The sequence below is a fragment of the Gasterosteus aculeatus genome, chromosome 21, assembly GCF_964276395.1.
Source record: "Gasterosteus aculeatus chromosome 21, fGasAcu3.hap1.1, whole genome shotgun sequence".
In the NCBI taxonomy this organism is placed as follows: domain Eukaryota; kingdom Metazoa; phylum Chordata; class Actinopteri; order Perciformes; family Gasterosteidae; genus Gasterosteus; species Gasterosteus aculeatus.
In genome coordinates this window covers 4,150,274-4,170,785 of record NC_135708.1, presented here as the reverse complement: position 1 = coordinate 4,170,785, position 20,512 = coordinate 4,150,274, and the positions used below count along the sequence as shown (strand labels likewise).

Here is a 20,512-nt window from a genome sequence, read left to right as displayed (position 1 = left end):
GAGTTCAATTTCTTCACTTGCCGTGTTCGGACGTTGACTTTGATGCACATTTGCCTTTGCTTAATAGGACAGTGCAAAGATTGATACGACAACTTGACGGATATCTGGATTGGTGTTGACGTTTATTTGAAACATTAAAGTGCTGTAATGTTACGTTGAATTTGGTTTGTACTATAGTTCTGCATCGATTTTGGATTGGAATTGGAGGTTGATTTAATTTTGATGTGGTGCTTTTGAGAAGCTGTTGTGAATTGTTTGATTTCGATCTCCAATGTTTAGCTGAAACCGGATTGACTGTCATTGCATTGTCTCTGGGTTGGGGGTGGATCATTGTTTATATTGTGGTATAATCTCTGGCGACATTTGTGGGGGAGTGCTTCTGCTATACTTCCTGATTAATATTGCCGGCAGTTTGACTGTATCATCATAACTTTGATTAATTTTGTAACCTTGATTAATAATTTGGAGTAATTCATTTTTAGACATCAAGATTAACTTTATTGAAGTTTAATTTTTAGACTTTTGAATTTTGAATGAAGATTGAGTTTTGATTTGAGATATAGTTAATTCTTTCTCTTTTTCCTCTGTTTAATTGTAATCATAGTCTTTGGCGTGGATCATTGATTATACTAATTTTTACAGTTCCGTGATTGATTTGATTTTGAGGTTAGAGGTACTGATAAGTTGATTTAACCTAGTGGTCTAACAAGATAGTTTAGTAAATTACACAGCAGTTATTGAACTGATTTGATGTTGTAAATTGTCCTCCTTACTTTTTAGATTTGGTTATTTGTTTTACTGTATCGATTCTGGTCGATAGTTCAATTTGACATTTCCTCGGACAGCTGCTAGGGGTGACTTAGTTTGGGTTTTTCTTACAGTTAGTGACAGAGTAACACCTAGGACAGAAGGGACAGCATAGCGGTTGTTTAGAGTATTCCAGGTTGCATGATGGCTGCGCTTATGACTCAGGAACTGCTTGTCAGGGCCAGAGAGGAGGAAGCAGGTAGCTGTGAACATGGCCGTAAAACACCAAGTGAATACCAGGAGGCCGCAGAGGAGCTGTATATTACTTCAGGACTCCTGTCTATCAAAATATACGTGCAGAGGACCCATCCAAACAACGACAAAGAAGGAGAGGTTGCTGATGGAGGACGTCATCACAATAGACATTGTATCCTGGTGAAGAAGGCTCCAAACCACTATGCAGACTATATTCTCCCTATAAGAAATGAGCCACCTGCAGCCTCCCCTGTCCCACAGTGCCCACTACTGAGAAAAGCCAACGGTCAGAGCGAGTTTGTGCCCTGGAGTCATCGGGACATGGAAGCGCTGGAAAAGGGACTGCCGCCATTGGGAGAAGGAGCTAACCCATGGATCCGGCTCTTTGAAAAATACACAATAGGTGATAAGTTGGCACTTGGAGATATGAGAGCCTTAATAGCCCGTCTAGAGGGAACAGTCAACCTAAGAGCCTTAGAAGCAAGAGCGGGAACCACCAACCAAGAGGATGAGGCTCCATTTGATAAGGTCAGAGGAGTATTTTGGGCCACAATGCGAAACATCTGGCCTACAAAGCCAAGCATGTCCATCCTGATGGGTCTGAGTATGAAACAAGGTGAAGACATGTCTCAATATCTGAGGAGAGCAGAAACAGAATGGCATTTGACCACAAGAGAAAGACACGACAATAACAAATCTACTGCAGTAACCTGGCGACACACTGTGCAGCAAGGCTTGCCCCAGGCTGTTCAAACAGCGTTGGAGGGAGTAGTGGGACTGGACGACATGGATGAAAGCACATGGAGAGACCATCTAACCCACTTTTACAAAATACAGAGAGCTGCGGAGACAAGGAGGCAAGAAGAACTGGGGACGATGACGCATCGACTCCTGAAGATCCAACTGGCAGCAGCAGATGCAGAAGCAACGAAAAAACAGAGAGTCAGGAAACAACTGTCGGTGAGAGATGAACAACCTCAATGCCCTGTTCCTCCAGAAGCCACATATCCAACCGTAGGTCCAGCAGTGAGAAACCAATTGAGAGGATACCAGCAACCATCACAGTACAGAGGGAGAGACAGAGGCCGTGAACCTAACCGAGGGAGTGGATACTACCAAGGAGGGTATGGGGTTGATGTGTGTTTTATATGTGGGCAGGTGGGACATTGGTCGAGAACGTGTCCAGTGAAATATGAAGGGAACACACGGTCAAATGCTCCTCCAGGAAGGTTTTCCAACCCACTGCAGTCCAGGCAGAACCAGAGGTTGGGCACACCCCAGCCTCCACCTCCCCATATGTGGTGACCACAGCAACAGATGCCACTTGCTTTGATGGAGACAAAGCAGACGAGCCCTAAACAACTAACTGGTGACACACCGACCCCCGCTGCTTTCCAACAGCTCAGATAAGCACCCTCAGTCTCTACGGTTTACGACTCACATTCCAGGTAGAGGAGACTAGAGATTATACACTGCTGAGAGTGTCAGCTGAAACTAGACTTAAACCTGTAGGGAAGATTGATTTTAAAAAGAGGAAATCAGTCATTGAAAATTAAGATACAAGGTTGTGTAAGATTTAAATGAGGAATGAAGGTGATAAGGAATTAGGAGAGTTGTTGTATATATTGTCAATTTTTTGGATTAATGTTTGTAGTTTTTTGAGTTTTCTCCTGAATTCAGAGATGGGCGGTAAATTGTTGAGTGCTGCTATTGAGTGTATAGTGCACGATACACTTGATACAGTATCTTGATGATTGAAGCAAATGTCTGATCAAAGGAACATTTATAGCACCAGATCACGAAATATGAAAGTTTGTTACAGACGGTCATCCTGTAATGTTCAACAAGTAGTACACCCTTACATTTGGATACGCTAACCACGAGAGGTTGGTGATCTATCAGTAATGAATGAATAGATTGGATCAAACTAAGCATGAGCTGAGTTTGTGTTTGCAGGTAACAGACACGTCTCCCACCCTCTGCTTTGCTGTTGGGCTGAAGAGCAATAAAAGTGGAGATTAACACAAGAGGGGGGTCTGGAACAGATGGGTCTGATGCTAAGTGGATTTATTATCTCCTGGTACTATTTGGGATCGAGGGACTCACACTCTTCATTGTTGTTTTATGACCCTGAAGGGTTTGGAGAACTTTTGTTGATATCACCGGGGTTTGAGGTTCACATTCTGATACATTGATTGAAGTTTTAGAGACTGATACTGCAAATGCTCGACCACTTGTGAAAGTGGTCACAAAGGTCAGCAAATTGACTATAATGATGGAGGCCTTCAGTGAGGCCATCGAATGGTTTATTTTAATGGGGAAGTGGTAAAAATGGGAAAACAGGTTGAAGAGTTATGCAGTAATGCATAGGTTTTCAAAGGTCATCATGACCGAGCAAACAGGCTGAAGGTAAAAGGAGAAGAAATTGACTGTGAAGGTGAGAATGTGAGGTAACATTTTTGTGTATACTTGGAATGAGCAGATTGCTTCGAGGTTAGAATGAACAAAGATAACTGGGTTGGTCAATTAGTTGATGAAGACATGGAACAGTCATACACCATGAGGGTGAGACCTACAAGCAAAAACTCAAAGAGATCATTGAACGGGGACGCGAAGGCAATATTGGTGTTAATTTTTCATGAGTTGACTATGGGGGTCAATAATCAGTTATGTCAAAGATTCCAAATTTCTATATATGAATGGCTCCTCAAATCGGTTGGAAACAAGGCCGTTTGAGAAAGGCAATTTTTCAAAACAGTGTGTAAATACTCTAGGAGCAGATAAAGATATGCAGAGGCATTCTTTACGTCAACGCATCACATTCTTCATTCAGCTGAGGCTCTAATCCAAAGTGACTTGCAGGAAGTGAATTTGAACAAGAGGGAACAGAACCAGAACAGCAAGAACAAAGAAGGGATTTCTCCTTCTAAGAAAACAACATTTATGAGTATCATCCAGGTGCTAATTCTTCAGTTGTAGTAGTAGGTAGGTATGTGTGTTTATTATGTTCATTAGGGAACTCCTTCCACCATCAGGTGAACATCAGGTGTCAGGACAAATGATGACTTTGTTGGGAGTTTAGCTCCCAGTAGGAGAAACAATAGGCAGATGCTGAGATGGGAGTGAATTAGGGACGAGGATAGATTCCAGAGGGGATGCAGAGGTTGAAAGGTGATGGCGACTCATGGTCGAGGAGGGAGTGAGCAGACCTCCCTAAAACAACAACTGATAAGAGGAGGAATCCTGGGGAAGTGTCGGAGCCATAAAATCCATCCACAGGTTGTATGTCATCTAAGAGTCATTTAAGAATCACACACGGTTGGTATGGGGGGAATTATTTCACTAGGATAAATTTACTGACACATTTTTCCTCGAATACATGTGCATGGCAATTGTTAACTATGTTTTGCTTTTCAGTAGGAACAGGCGACTCCAATGCGAGACGGTCCAGATCGGCAACGACACCCAGTAGAAACGGCGTTGTGGGAGTTTTACGACGTTGTTAGATAAGCCAGGAGGTGGCCTGGGGTTGATTAGCATCACCAAAGGCTATGTGAAGGGATGCTTTTACACCTACCTCAACATGAGGGACTGGGGGAGAACAGAATATAACTAGAGTATCTGCCGATTTGGGAACATTATTGCATGCAGTGAAAACACAATCATAAGATTCTAAACAACAGAGATGTGTAGATGACATTGATTTAAGGTGTTAAGAAGAACAATCAGTCTTTCTATCAATGAAACTTCTCACGAATTGATTGGAATGTTTTTAGGAAAACACTAGATGTTAGAGTTTAGCTACTCAAGTGGCATTTTACGGATAACAGCAGACGATGGCCAACGCAGGGATATCCAACCTGAACTTTTCTTCCTGGAACGAATGTGTAATGACATTGCTCTTCTCATTCACAGGCACAAGGACTGATGAGACACACAGATGATACAATTACTCCACATTAAAAGAAATAGCTAAACCTGGGAAATAAGTGGGTAAAAGGTTGAGTTCCAGTTATGTTTAAATATGCACACACTAGATGGTAGAACTTGTTTGCTTGAAGAGTTTGGTAAACCAGAAGAAAGAGCAACATGAATTGGGAGAACACACACACACGCACACACACACACTCACACGCACATCTAGACACACCTACACACACGCACACACATAGCTGCACCACTTGTGCTTCTCTATTCAACAGCCGATTGAGGAATCTTGTCCTAATGGGACCTCCGGTTAGCAGAGTAGTCTGCTCACAGGAACTGAGGTGATCCGAGGTTCAAGGAGGGAGCGTGAAGCTTAATCACACGTCTAGGATGACAGCTACGTGTCATCTGACCAAACCGCTGACAACAACAGATGTTCCAACAGAGGAACATCAAGGAGGAGAAGTATAGGCACACACATACAACGAAGGAATCCACAAACACTGAGCTAATGTGGCACACCATTTCCAGATTAGAGAAGGAACGGGAACTGCTGGGACACTTGATAAACACATATGATAAGAATGTTCAAACAAACATACGCCAACGATATTACAGTAACAGAACTTGAGGATTTTGAATTCAGAGCGGCTATTCGGTTGCAATGACCAAGCATCACCAAGATAAAACTAAGCAGCATTAGACACATTCACGGGGGAACATTTGGACAGAAGGAGGGGAGAGCGGTTTTGGCTTATCACAGTTCTAAATTAGATCCCATAGAACTAGGACAAGTAGGCTGCACCAGACATTTGGCCGCAATAGCTCGAGCGGTACAGAAGACTGCATACTTGGTAATGTGTCATCCTTTGAAGGTCCACACAGACCACGGTGTTGTAGCTTATCTAGACACACAAGCTTTCACTCTGACAGCTATGAGAGGGGCTAGGATATCTGGTATATTGACCCAGCCCCATCTCTCTTTCACATCAGAAGGTGTGAATATGACATCTGGATTGCCACCTACTGAGGGTGGTCATGACTGTGCAGAAGTAGCTAGGAAGGAGACGAAGGTGACGAACGCAGAGACAGCCGCCAGCCAAGGGAAGCAGGTTCCAGTCATACCGCCAGGAAGCTGGGTGTGGATTAAGGCCCATAAACGCAAGTGGAGTGATCCAAGGTGGACCGGTCCTTGGGAGGTAGTATTGGCAACGTCACACTCGGTAAAGGTGAAAGGTAAAGCGGGAGCCACTTGGCATCATCTCACACATTGTGCACCTGCTAAGGCACCAAGCCAAACCCTTGCGGAGACCCGATTAAATACCAGGCAAGTTAATTCAGAGCCAAAAGACACAGGAGGGAACAAAGCAGCAGAAAATGTCTCGCCCACAGCGTAAGTATCAGTTGGTAGTAGGGGGTTCAAGTTCAGCTCGGGGAAGTGCAGCTGTTCACACAGGTGACGATGACATGACGTCTGTAAGTGATCTATCCCATCCCAGTCGACAAGATGTTTCCTTACCACCTAACATCCAACCAGCAATTGCTCTCACGTTGACATTCAAGGAAAATATATCTGCATCTGTTCAATTTGATTATTGTGATATTGCAGCCTGCGGAGTCCGAGACCTCAGGTTTTGGAGGTCGGACCAATACTTGTGTTCCACCACCAACCGATGTGGACCAGGAGTCAGGTTTGGTAAGCCAGTGGAGCAGTACGGCTGTGACTGCGAGGAGGCAGAATGGAAGTTCGCACACACTGGTAGATGAAGTCATCTAAAACTGGTCCTAAACCTGGGCTGCAAACCCGTTTAACGATGCGGAAAAACCGGTATCCAGATTTGGCTAAATGTGGGGGAGGGTTGTGCAATTCACTAATAATCACATTGAAAAATCCAGAATTGGGGGACAGTGGACTATACGTGTTGAAAGGAGGGACATACGATATTGAAAGCCCACAAGGGTTGTTTAAGATTGTTGTTAAACCCTCTGCTAACAAACAGGAATCCACTGCTGATCAGGTTGGAGCTGAAGCTGACACTTCTTGGGAGGGTGTGGTAAGACGGGAAACTGGATTCTCGGAGTCTAATCTATGGCTCCAATGGGTACAGTATACTGCCACAAACATGCACAGTACAGATTGTATAGTGTGTTCTCAACCTAGGCCTATGCCCACTCCTGTACGTTCCAGATTCAGACCAATAAGTCCTATATTCAAATGTATACTGGAGCTCTTTGTCCTGCAGACTCAGCCTGTCCACCATACTTGTCTAGAGTTCCAATGGGATTATCCGCCAGCTACCTTGAGCACGCCACCTCAATTTATGGTTCCAGATGGTACATTTGATTGCATAGTATCAGAGATAACGGGAGGGATAAAAGTAGGTGACATTGCAGGAGTAAACTGTACCACAGTTCAGTTTGCTAATGTCACTCGATATTCAAGTGTGTTGAATCAGACGATTCCCAGAGCTGACCTCTGGTGGTGGTGTGGAACTAAGGTTATTTATCCAACGCTGCCAGCTAATTGGACGGGTACTTGTGCATTAGTGCAGCTTATCATGCCATTCTATGTCTTTCCAGTGAAGGAGACCACATTTCAAGACTTGATTTCACCACATCCTCACGTCGCCAGGAGAGCGAAGAGATCCACTAGTCCTGCGGGCTCATTTGATAGTCATGTGTACTTAGATGCCATTGGGGTGCCCAGAGGGGTGCCTGATGAGTTTAAAGCCAGGAATCAAATTGCGAGCGGCATAGAATCCTTTTTCTTCTGGTGGGTGACAATCAATAAAAATGTAGACTGGATTAATTACATATACTACAACCAGCAGCGATTCATAAATTTCACCCGGGATGCCAAGACAGGGCTCCACGAGCAGTTGGATAAGACTAGTTTGATGGCATGGCGAAATAGAATGGCACTGGACATGATCTTGGCAGAGAAGGGAGGAGTCTGTAGAATGTTTGGATCTGCCTGTTGTACTTTCATTCCCAATAATACAGCGTCTGACGGATCGGTGTCCAAAGCACTGGCTGGACTGACAGCTCGAACCAGCAGCTGGCAGACAACTAAGGCGACGACAATCCTCTCACCAACGGGTTTGTCAGTATTATAGCACAACGGAAAAGTGCATTCCTGTCTGCGTTAACCCTTCTTGTGTTACAGTCATGATCTAGTCCACTACGGATGAAGCTGCATCTCCTGCATCCTTGGATTCCTGCAGGGATTGATCGATATTGTGTTTAGTGAGACTAGCATACAGGGAAATCGGTAGCGAGTAGATGATGAGGGACAATCACTGTTGACGGATGTGACTGTATGATAATTTTTCTGTCTTTGAGGGATGCTCACAGTGAACTGTGAGCAAGGAGGGAATTGTTAGGGATTTAAGCCAGAAGTGCACCCCTAGTCAGGAAATTATAGTACGTGTAATAATGTTTAGTGTTAGAATTATAGTTTGTGTGATGTTAGATATTAGTTATTACATTAACATGTTAGATGAAGTGAATGCAATTTCAATCAAACACAATTCATAGTCATTTAAATCATATACACACTGCACACATTAACATTCTGTTACAATGTGATGTTAAAACCTGGGGACGGATGCCAATTGCCGTTCTTTATGGATTTCTCCCAATTTTATCCCCAAGGAGGGTTTTTTGGGAGTTTTTTCTCCTGTCAGGTAATAAAATGAACAACTTATTGCGAGGCAGCCAACTGAGGCAAATGTCTTGAGAATGGAACCACATGAACTGTCTTAGATCTTATGATGAAGTGTGATGAACGGTGATCATTAATGATGGGTTGTTGTAATGAAAGTATACTAGTTATAAGATGAAGACTTAAACGATGTATGCTTTGTTGGGTTCACTCATTGAGGCATAAAGCCACTGTATCTACATTGAGTGCATTGGAATTTGAGGGACAGCTAGGACAGAGAGGTTTCAGGTTACAGCTGCAGCTTCACACCTCGACGTGAAGGGGACAATGGAGGAGGTGACCCTTTGGAGAAGAGGCCAATGACATTCAAATGCACCAAAGAAGACACACCTCAAGAGGTTTCAAAGGACCATGGCGGGGAAAAGACTGTTAGAACTTCTCCTGCAGCCGCGTTGATAAGTCACTTCAGACTTGCTCAGAGGATTCTCTATTTCGCGAAATATTCCACTGTTCGCTTAGTATTTCACTTTGTAATTGTAATCCCTATTACGTTGTTCAGTTATTAAATAACTTTTGATTTTTGAATTTAAACGAATTGACTCATTCGTGTCCTCGTTTCCGGCCGGGACGAGAACAAAGGATTGAGTCCTCCCTCGAGAGCTTCCGAAACCTTAACAGTAGTTGACTGACAGACACCCAGAGCATGGTGATCTGTGTCGATTGTCTACAACCAAGAAGACCAAGAATAAGTGTATAACTATCCTCTCCTCTGTTCTATCTTTCTCAATTCTCCGCTTTAGTTTAGCAAAAAGAAAAAAAGAAAGGACAAGACACGATCCCATTATTGGCCTGGAAAGGAGGCAAGATGAGGAGGCTGATCCAGGAGACGTTCTCCAACAGCTGGGGTGATCTCTGAAGAGATCAGAAGGGGGAATTGTGAGATGCATGTACTGATAAAATATATTATAACAATGTTTTGTGCTAAAGCCGTGTCTCTAGTGTCTTTGACCCTGACGCGCAATAAGCAGCATGATACAAAATGTTAGTTTGTTTCGTTAGCTGTGTCCTGAGAAGGGAGGACGGTGAACTCGAGCTCATAGACTCTTCAAAACAAAGGACTTCTGTACATATCTTATTCGGTACGAAAGTTCCGGATCCATGTTTTTACTTTATGTCAATTAATTATAATTTGCACCGGCCACTGAGGAGGATCTTGTGTGTGTGTGTGTGTGTGTGTGTGTGTGTGTGTGTGTGCTATGCACACTATGCACTTATTGTACGTCGCTTTGGATAAAAACGTCCGCTAAATGACATGTAATGTAATGTAATGCTACCCTCAGCTTCACCTGGGTTCTTATCTCAACCTGCTTTGCAGCTTCTCGTAACTGGCACGGAGAATGTCCTCCACATGTGTATAAAAACTCAGCGTTTTTAATGCTCGGAGACGTCATTACGCCGAGCGCTGAGATACGTGCTGGTGTGTTGGACCTCCTGCTTGCAAGCAAACAGGATAAATAAATTTTAACTTTTTGACTTTAATTGATCAACGTGTTGCGATCCTTCTTATCAGCCAACTCGGGGGGATCGGAGATCCTGACACTGCTCTAACAACTCGCTAAAACTGAATCCTAAGACGTGAATCCTCTAAAGTGAAAGTGAAGCTCAGGGAGAATGGTGGTGTGATGGAAGTTGTGCCGTTAACTCGGCCGATGTTAGCTTGCTCTTCACAGATGAGGTAACGTTCCCTACGAGCTAGCCGAGCTAACGTTAGCTAGCTAAATGCCCAACATTGAGACCGTAGTGATCCGGTCAAATATCGTCGTCATGGAGATGATGTAATTCAACATGTCAGCCGCAGTCACTTGGTGACAATCGATGAGCACGCTATCCATGGTGGAAGCTGTAAAGAGGGAAATCCAACATGGAGGCAAAGCTTTATGAAATATAAATATCAGAATCACTCTCTCAGCAGCACCTTCTCCTGCTGATACTCAGACAGATGTTCTGCAGATGCTGCACAGTGAGACCATCATAGACGCGGTTCTGCTCTCCTTGTGCGTATTTAGCTCGCTACACAATTCAGCAGTAAGACAAACTCCTTTTAAACGAATACGGGAGTCAGGACGTAGCGTCCAAGCTCCAGATGCACTGAACTTTGACAGAATATACTAATGGAGAAAATAGGACTAAAATAGGACTTCTATGCTAAACAAATACTTGCAGACTTTTGAAGGCTTTAACACATGAAGGACGGCAGCAGATAAATTTCCTGAGAACTTCCTCTTTAGAGCCAATGTTGGTTCAACATTCATTTTGAAAGGGACAGTGTGGAGTCCACAGTGTTGAGATGCTACAGTAAATGGAGACCCACCTATATTCCATTATTTATGTATTTGATTTTCTAATTATTTGTTCATTAAACTAGCATATGTTCTTTTGCGAAGAGATACTCTGTAAATCTGTTGGTAAGTGAGAATGAGTTATGCTCAAACAAGCACTGAGGTCACCAAAGGGGTCATTGTTTTAGGAGTCAAGCGGGAGATGATTTTGCACGCTTGGGAGAAGTAAGGAAAGAAGGAAAATAGTGAGCTAAAGTGTACCTGTGTATCTGATGCGCACTTCTTACCTGTTCTAACGGAGGAATAAAGCACTTCTTAAAAACTAACGCACGCCTCACGTCTGTCCATGTGTGCTACATTCCTACTGTGATGATCCTTCAAGACGCTTTGAACAGATTGTTTCTTTTTGTTGTTTATTAACCAACATGCTGTCTGTTTGATTGTTGTTACTGTTAATTAATAGGACAACACACACTGGGGGCAGATGACGAGCAACTAACCGTCCAATAGCCTTTCATCAAAATGTTTCTTATTGTCCACCATATGCTCATGTTATAATCATGTCTGGGGAATTTTGCAAGTAGGGATATAGCTATATTTATATATCCAGGTAGTAATAATTTGTGTTCTATGGGTGTGTGTTACTAAATGTCCCTGGTCTGTGAGAATGTGATGTGAATGGTTAAAAACTACGAATAAATGAATCAACATCATTGATTAGGCTCATTAAGGCTAATGTTCCCTATCTACTCTGTCTGTATTTAAGGTCTGATGTGGGACACAAACAGTTTGATGAGTCTCTGGTAGTTTGAGGTCAGCTTGGTGTGTCACATTAACCAGGCTGAGAGTTTGACAGAGAAAAGGTTTCCAGCTCTACCTCCTTTAACACACTCATGGTATGTGACTGCAGCAGGCCTCTTCATACCTGAGAGTCTCCAGTGTGCAGTGTGGACTCTTCAATCCAGCAGACAGCAGCTTCACTCCTGAATCCTGCAGGTGGTTGTTACTCAGATCCAGCTCTCTCAGACTAGAGGACTGGGAGCTGAGAACTGAGGACAGAGTGTCACAGCTTCTCTCTGAGAGGTTACAGCCATCCAGTCTGAAGAGAGAACAATCAACAAGAAGAAAGATAACATTATTGTTATGAAATGAAATCTTCTTTGATGTATTTGAACTAAAATAAAATCAGTAGGACCAAAGAAAATGTATTTAGCTCCATATTAAACAAGAGGAACAATTTATAGTAAGTACTGTAGTATCAATATCAGGATGAGGCAGGGATAGTTAATGTTGTTTATTAGACCTAAATACAGAATTAGGCTTCTCTATCCTCTATTTGACTTATTTTAAAGAAAGATGAAGAGAGAGAACAAAGTGAGTGTTAATGAGAAATTAATCTTTTTTGTGTGATCTTGTGTTTTTTACATCCTGAATGACAAATAAACAACCATCAGACAAAAAAGTATTGAGTCTCTTTTCCTACTCTATTATCCTTTTCATCCATTAAATACATCAAAACAAAACATAACAAAGCTTGAGAGGAACAACAGGATGTACCTGTGATGTTTTTTTGTGAAGGAACATTGTGTTTCAGACTGTCTATTTTTTCCATCTCCATCTTCAACCGCTTATCCGGGGTCGGGTCGCGGGGGCAACAGCTCCAGCAGGGGACCCCAAACTTCCCTTTCCCGGGCCACATCTACCAGCTCTGACTGGGGGATCCCAAGGCGTTCCCAGGCCAGTGCAGAGATATAATCTCTCCACCTAGTCCTGGGTCTTCCCCGGGGCCTCTTCCCAGCTGGCCGTGCCTGAAACACCTCCCTAGGGAGGCGCCCAGGGGGCATCCTCACCAGATGCCCAAACCACCTCAACTGGCTCCTTTCGACGCAAAGGAGCAGCGGCTCTACTCCGAGCTCCTCGCGAATGGCTGAGCTTCTCACCCTATCCCTAAGGGAGACGCCAGCCACTCTCCTGAGGAAACCCATTTCGGCCGCTTGTACCCGTGACCTAGTTCTTTCGGTCATGACCCATCCTTCATGACCATAGGTGAGGGTAGGAACGAAGATTGACCGGTAGATCGAGAGCTTTGCCTTCCGGCTCAGCTCTCTTTTCGTCACAACGGTGCGGTAAAGCGAGTGCAATACCGCCCCCGCTGCTCCGATTCTCCGGCCAAACTCACACTCCATCTTCCCCTCACTCGTGAACAAGACCCCGAGGTACTTGAACTCCTTCACTTGGGGTAAGGACACATTCCCTACCTGGAGTAGGCAATCCATCGGTTTCCTGCTGAGAACCATGGCCTCAGATTTAGAGGTGCTAATCCTCATCCCGACCGCTTCACACTCGACTGCGAAACGCTCCAGTGAGAGTTGGAGGTCACAGACGGAAGATGCCATCAGGACCACATCATCTGCAAAAAGCAGCGATGAGATCCGCAGCCCCCTGAACTGTAGACCCTCCTCCCCCCGACTACGCCTCGATATCCTGTCCATGAAGACCACAAACAAGATTGGTGACAAGGCGCAGCCCTGGCGAAGGCCAACCCCCACCGGAAACGCCTTCGACTTACTGCCGAGCACCCGAACACAGCTCTCGCTTTGGGCGTACAAGGATTGGATGGCCCCAAGCAAGGACCCCCTCACCCCGTACTCCCGCAGCACCTCCCACAGTATCTCTCGGGGGACCCGGTCATACGCCTTCTCCAAGTCCACAAAACACATGTAGACTGGTTGAGCATACTCCCAAGCCCCCTCTATGATCCTGGAAAGAGTGAAGAGCTGGTCCGTTGTTCCACGACCAGGACGAAAACCGCATTGTTCCTCTTCAATCCTTGGTTCGACTATCGGCCGAACCCTCCTTTCCAGCACCTTAGAGTAGACTTTACCCGGGAGGCTGAGTAGTGTGATACCCCTGTAATTGGCACACACTCTCTGGTCCCCCTTTTTAAAGAGGGGTACCACCACCCCGATCTGCCACTCTTTTGGCACTGTCCCAGACTTCCACGCAATGTTGAAGAGGCGTGTCATCCAAGACAACCCCCCAACACCCATTGCTTTTAGCATCTCTGGACGGATCTCATCAATCCCCGGGGCTTTGCCACTGTGGAGTTGTTTGACTACCTCAGTGACTTCCACCAAGCTAATTGACGATGATCCCTCCTCCGCCTCCAGCTCCGCCTCCACCAAAGAGGGCGTAGTAGTTGGATTCAGGAGTTCCTCAAAGTGTTCCTTCCACCGCCCGATAACCTCCTCAGTCGCGGTCAACAGGGTCCCATCCTTACTGTACACAGCTTGGATGGTTCCCCGTTTCCCCCTCCTGAGGTGCCGGATGGTCTTCCAAAAACACTTTGGTGCCGACCGAAAGTCCTTCTCCATAGTTACCCCGAACTCCTCCCATACTCGCTGCTTTGCCTCCATCACGGCAGAGGCTGCTGCCCTTCGAGCCTGTCGGTACACTGCAACTGCCTCTGGAGTCCCACCGGATATCATAACCCGGAAGGCCTCCTTCTTCAGTCGGACGGCTTCCCTGACCACCGGTGTCCACCACGGAGTTCGAGGGTTACCGCCCCTTGATGCACCTAAGACCTTGAGGCCACAACTCACCGCCGCGGCTTCAGCAATGTCTATTTTTTAAGCTACTGAATTTGTTTTGTCTAAAAGGTTCTTGTAATGTCAGGGAAACAAACATACATTCACAAAAGGGCCAAAGTTTTGTCCCTGAGATTACTTCCTCTGTTTACAAAGTTCTGGTTTATTTCCTGGTGAAAAAGATTTTTATGAAACCTGAAATCTTAAACAAATAATTTTAAGAAGGGAGCTGATAGTTTAGACACACATTTAAATCATTGAAGACAAACCCATTTTCCTCAATTAGTGATATTATCACGTAGCATAAATAAGAAGATTAATAGGATGACACTGTTATGTTTTATTGTGAATGAACATTGTGTTTCAATTCCATGTAGCATGGCTGTAAATAAAGACACCAAGTGGACATTAATTGGATCCTGACCTGAGCGTCTCCAGTTCACAGTGTGGACTCTTCAATCCAGCAGACAGCAGCTTCACTCCTGAATCCTGCAGGTGGTTGCTACTCAGATCCAGCTCTCTCAGACTAGAGGACTGGGAGCTGAGAACTAAGGACAGAGCGTCACAGCTTCTCTCTGAGAGGTTACAACCACTCAGTCTGAAGAGAGGGATGAAGAAGAAGCAGTAAGTATAAAAGATGGCAGCATGTTTAAGTTCTGATGTAGGAATCTAACTCTCTCTGTACTTACAGAACTTTGTTGGAGGCTTTGACCACTGGCAGCAGCCTCAGAAGAGCCTCCTCTGAAGCAGAGTATTTCTTCAGGTCAAACACCTCCAGATCTTCTTCTGATGACAGTAAGATGAAGACCAGAGCTGACCACTGAGCAGGAGACAGTTCTTCTGTAGAGAGACGTCCTGATGTAAGGGACTGTTGGATCTCCTCCACTAGAGAACCATCATTCAGTTCATTCAGACAGTGGAACAGATTGATGCTTTTCTCTGGAGACACATTCTTACTGATCTTCTTCTTGATGTACTGGACTGTTCTCTGATTGGTCTGTGAGCGACTTCCTGTCTGTGTCAGCAGACCTCGTAGGAGAGTCTGATTAGTCTCCAGGGAAAGACCCAGGAGGAAGCGGAGGAACAAGTCCAGGTGTCCATTAGGACTCTGTAAGGCCTTGTCAACAGCACTCTGGTAGAGATGCTTTGGTTCAGGTTTGACTCTAAAGACTTTAGACACCAGGGAGTTTTTTTGTTCTTCTGACAGCAGATTGACACCAGAGCTGAAGAAGGTCAGATGGACATGAAGAGCAGCGAGAAACTCCTGAACACTCAGATGGACGAAGCAGAACACATTGTCCTGGTACAGTCCTCTCTCCTCTCTAAAGATCTGAGTGAACACTCCTGAGTACACTGAGGCTGCTCTGATATCGATGCCACACTCTGTCAGGTCGGATTCATAGAAGATCAGGTTGCCTTTCTGCAACTGATCGAAGGCCAGTTTTCCCAGAGACTCGATCATCTTCCTGCTCTCTGGACTCCAGTGTGGATCCGTCTCAGCTCCTCCATCGTACTTGACCTTCTTCACTTTGGACTGAACCACCAGGAAGTGGATGTACATCTCAGTCAGGGTCTTGGGCAGCTCTCCTCCCTCTCTGGTATTCAACACGTCCTCCAGAACTGTAGCAGTGATCCAGCAGAAGACTGGGATGTGGCACATGATGTGGAGGCTTCGTGAGGTCTTGATGTGAGAGATGATCCTGCTGGCCTGCTCCTCATCTCTGAACCTCTTCCTGAAGTACTCCTCCTTCTGGGGGTCAGTGAACCCTCTGACTTCTGTCACCATGCCAACACACTCAGGAGGGATCTGATTGGCTGCTGCAGGTCGTGTGGTTATCCAGAGGCGAGCAGAGGGAAGCAGCTTCCCCCTGATGAGGTTTGTGAGGAGCACATCCACTGAGGCCGACTCTGTGACATCAGTCAGGATCTCATTGTTGTGGAAGTCCAGAGGAAGTCGACACTCATCCAGACCGTCAAAGATGAACACAACCTGGAACTCTTCAAACCTGCAGATTCCTGCTGCTCTGGTTTTACTGAAGAAGTGATGAACAAGTTCCACCAAGCTGAACTTCTTCTCTCTCAGCACATTCAGCTCTCTGAAGGTGAATGGAAATGTGAACTGTATGTCCTGGTGGTCTTTGTCTTCAGCCCAGTCCAGAGTGAACTTCTGTGTTAAGACTGTTTTCCCAATGCCAGCCACTCCCTTAGTCATCACTGTTCTGATTGGTTCCTCTCCTCCAGCTGAGGCTTTGAGGAGGTCTTCTTGTCTGATGGTTGTTTCTGGTCTGGCTGGTTTCCTGGATGCTGTTTCAATCTGTCTGACCTCATGTTCTTTATTGACCTCTGCAGTCCCTCCCTCTGTGATGTAGAGCTCTGTGTAGATCTCATTCAGAAGGGTTGGGTTTCCTGCTTTAGCGATCCCCTCAAACACACACTGGAACTTCTTCTTCAGGTTGGATTTGAGTTCACGCTGACAAACTGCAATAAGAAGTCCTGAATGAAGACAACAAAGAAGATCAATGAGTCAAAGAATAGATTTCAACATGTCCTTTCCTCAGAGAATGACTATGAATATATTCTGTCCATCTCTGGAGACATTAGTGAAGGTCTCATGTATCAGCATTGTAAGTCTGTAGAGAAATCCTCTTACTGCTCTGCAGACGCTCAGCCAGCTCCTCCTGCTTCATTCTCCTCAGAAAGTGCACTGAGATCTTCACAAAGGCCTCTCTGCTCCTCCTCTGCTCTTCATCCAGCTCCTCCTCATCCTCCTTCTCTAAGCATTCTGGGTAATCTGAACTCACAACCTTCTGGATCTTCTTCAGCTCGTTCTTCACAAAAGTGAGGATGTTCTCCTCCAGCAGCTGGAACAGAACATTCTATGAATGACACCAACTAGAACATGGAAGCCACCATCAGGTCCATGTTGGACAGACGGACAATCCTCTGGTCTACAAAGTGCAGCATGGAGATGATGTTGACCTGAGAGATGTTAAAGTAGTTGTACATGTACACACCATGAAGATGGAGTCCAGGTGTGTTTGATGCTGCTGGGCAGACGGACCTGTGGGAGCCTCTGAGCTCTCCTGGTCCTCTCTGTGGAGGAACATGAACCATCAGCTCACATGGTGTTTGGACCATCAACACCAATACAACTGGCTTCTGTCATGATTGATCATGATGGAAACCAGATGCTGAAGATTATCGATGATGGACAGTTTATTAGTTGAGTAACAGTTAGTCATCAGTTTCATCTGGTTTTAGTTCTTACTGTGGGTCATAAAAACAACGTCTGCAGACCTCTGCATCTGGTACAAAGTCCTATGAAACTCCTCCAAACCTCTTTAGTCCGTCCCCTGACCTCTAGAAGTCTCCTTAGATCTTCTGAAACTAGTCTTTGGACCTTTTCACAGAGTCTACTGATGATGCCTTTTGACAGAGTCTACTGACGATACTTTGTCCAAACCTCTGCATGGAGTCCAGAGACCACATCAGCTGGTCCACAGAGCACTGAGTTTATTCTAATCACATGTTCAGTCCCAGTCGTCTCCAGAAACCTGCAGCTGTCTCCAGATGTGACCTATGCTGATCCTGATTTGGAGGAACTAGCTCACATTGTGTTCACATTTGAGGATGTTTACAGTCAATGATTCACACTTAAACACACACAGACCAGTTAGATGATGGGTGTCTAACTTAAGGCCCAAGGGCCAAATCTGGTCTGCTTGTGGGTCCAGTGCAGCCCGCTGGATGATTTTACTATTGTGAGAATTACAGAAAGACACAAATTGCTTTTCTATAAAAGTAGCTGCTATTCCTAATGAGTCCACTGGGGATCGCAGTCTGTGAGTGAGCGCAAGTGTTAGACCAGGGGGACCAGGGGGACCAGGGGCCTCATTTATAAAAGCTTGCGTAGGATTTGCTCCAGAAGTGGCGTACGGATGAAACGTAGGACGTGCGTACGCACAGAAATATTCAGACTTATAAAACAACCTACGCAGTTTTCCCTTAATAAATCATAATCACTTCTAAAGGCAGCGCCGCTTTTGCGGCTTCAGTGGAAATGATCATTGGGAGGTTGAAAGGAGAAGTAAGATGCTCTTTGGAGGACACAGGTCGGACATCACTGATGCCAACAAGGCACCTGAGTGGCAAAAGGTTGCAGAGCAACGCTGCAGCCTCACGACCTCGGACCCAAATAAAGAAAAACTGGTCTGACATCAAAGTGGATGCAAAAAAGCGTTTAGTGCGCCATCGCCAAAGTGTGTCTCCATGGGGGGGAAAGGGGACACCGGAGCTGTCCCCTCCTGATGAGAGACTGGCGGCAGTGATTGGGGATCGGGGACAGGGTCTGGGCCAACATCGGCGTCAGGGGGTCGAGGCGCGTTTGGAAGCTGTGCCACATTATGTAGCACAGCACATGCAGCACGATGTTTCACACCTTTTCAAGAGTAAACAACAACCTCCTCCAGTGCAGTCGAGGCAGCGCCATCTGCCCTTAAACAGGCCGATGGTGCGCTGCACTACAGCGCCAATCCTTCCATGTGCCATGTCTTCTAAGAGCGCGAGATCAGCCATCAGCATTATTACGCATTGTGACGGCATCATGGCATTTTATTACCGTCCATCTGATTGCATCTGACAAGCAACAGCTGTGTTTAGAGGATGAATTTAATAACATGCCGATATTATTGCAGAACATATTTCACTTTTCTTTTTGAAAATGTGTTAATTTGTATTTCTGTTTGTTTTACGCTGCAGATCGATCAATCGGGTGTTCGTGTTATTAATGAGAGGCAGTATTGTCATTTCTTTTACAACAGTCTAGTTTTACACACTTTCACACACGTTTACGTGTTTCTTGCGTTTGCCGACGGTTCTCATTTCACCCGTTTTTGTGCGTACGCGTGGGTCCGAGCTTGTGTGAAGGACATTTTTCCGTCAAGTTTGCTTTTTATAAAAACCAATTATTGCGTAGAGAGCGGCATACGCCTTCTTTTGTGCGTACGCAACGTTTATAAATGAGGCCCCTGGTCCTTCACCAACGCAGTGCTGGTAGATCACCTAACATTGAAGAAAGAACCACGTCAGGTCACCACGCATGCATCAGTGCAAGTCATGGAGTGAGGTAACCACCAAGAACGTCTGCAGTAACTTATTGTTGCTTGTTTCTTTACATGGATTCGTTTTGTGCTCCCGGTCTGCAGCGCTGTTGTTCCCTTGGTTACCGCTGCTGCTCGTTGTTATTATTCGGGCGATCGCCATGACTTGGATTGAAGCGTTGAATGACAAGTAGCTTGCGAGCTGATAAAGTGTGGGCTCCCCTGTGTTAGACCTTTTAGACCACAGCGTTCCTCCAGGCAGCAGCGCCCGCTTGGAAATGACGGCCCCCGTCGACCGGACCATTGCCTAAGATCATACTGGTCCGGCCCACTTGAGATCAAAGTGGACAGTATCTGACCCAAACCTAAGATGAGTTTGACACCCTGGAGTTAGATGAAGATAATGAGTTTTGTCATGATGGATCGTCATGGAAACAACACTTTAAACAATGAACAAACATTTCTGTAATTCAAAACTGAGGATGATTTTTCATCTGTTTAAGAACTTACTCTGGGTCATAAGAACGGCATCCACCTTTGAAGGTAATCCATCGACCAATAGACTGATCACTCTTCATGGACACACATTTGGGGTCAGGTCCAGATTGCAGACCAGGTTCAGGATCAGGTCCAGCTCCAGGTCCTGGTCTCTGATGGATCCTGGTTACACATGTATGTATTAAATGTATTGATCACAACATTAAAGCTACTCTCACATCGGGAATTAAGAATTAAAGCAAATAAAGCGTCTGTCTATGTCTAGCTGTATCTCACCCTTTTGTTGTGACACAATACTAATCATGGTTATTATTATTTTCTATCTTTCATCGTAGGCGTTGGACAACAGTACTTTCTGATTGATGTTGTCTTCATGGACAGATGCGAATACTTCCA

At 45.2% G+C, this 20,512-nt stretch overlaps 1 protein-coding gene across 1 annotated transcript; it reads right to left on the bottom strand.

The window, feature by feature from the left end:
• Nucleotides 1–576: 576 nt before the first annotated feature.
• On the bottom strand, nucleotides 577–20,481 carry LOC144390296 (protein NLRC3-like). Its single transcript, XM_078096784.1, has 6 exons — nucleotides 20,129–20,481; nucleotides 17,534–17,612; nucleotides 17,170–17,380; nucleotides 15,209–17,012; nucleotides 14,944–15,117; nucleotides 577–12,031 (listed from the first exon to the last, which is right to left on the bottom strand). Exons 1-6 carry the CDS (start codon nucleotides 20,194–20,196, stop codon nucleotides 11,824–11,826), a joined length of 2,544 nt encoding a protein of 847 aa, XP_077952910.1. The 5' UTR covers nucleotides 20,197–20,481; the 3' UTR covers nucleotides 577–11,823.
• Between the last annotated feature and the right edge of the window lie 31 nt (nucleotides 20,482–20,512).

Bases quoted from the DNA above. Each gene is read 5' to 3' on its own strand.
- LOC144390296 (XM_078096784.1), bottom strand. From the start codon at position 20,196: ATGAAGAGTGATCAGTCTATTGGTCGATGGATTACCTTCAAAGGTGGA. The intron at 15,118-15,208 runs GTAAGTACAGAG...CCCTCTCTTCAG, and splicing joins AAAGCCTCCAACAAAGTTCT to ACTGAGTGGTTGTAACCTCT. The intron at 12,032-14,943 runs GTCAGGATCCAA...TTCTCTCTTCAG, and splicing joins TGTGAACTGGAGACGCTCAG to ACTGGATGGCTGTAACCTCT.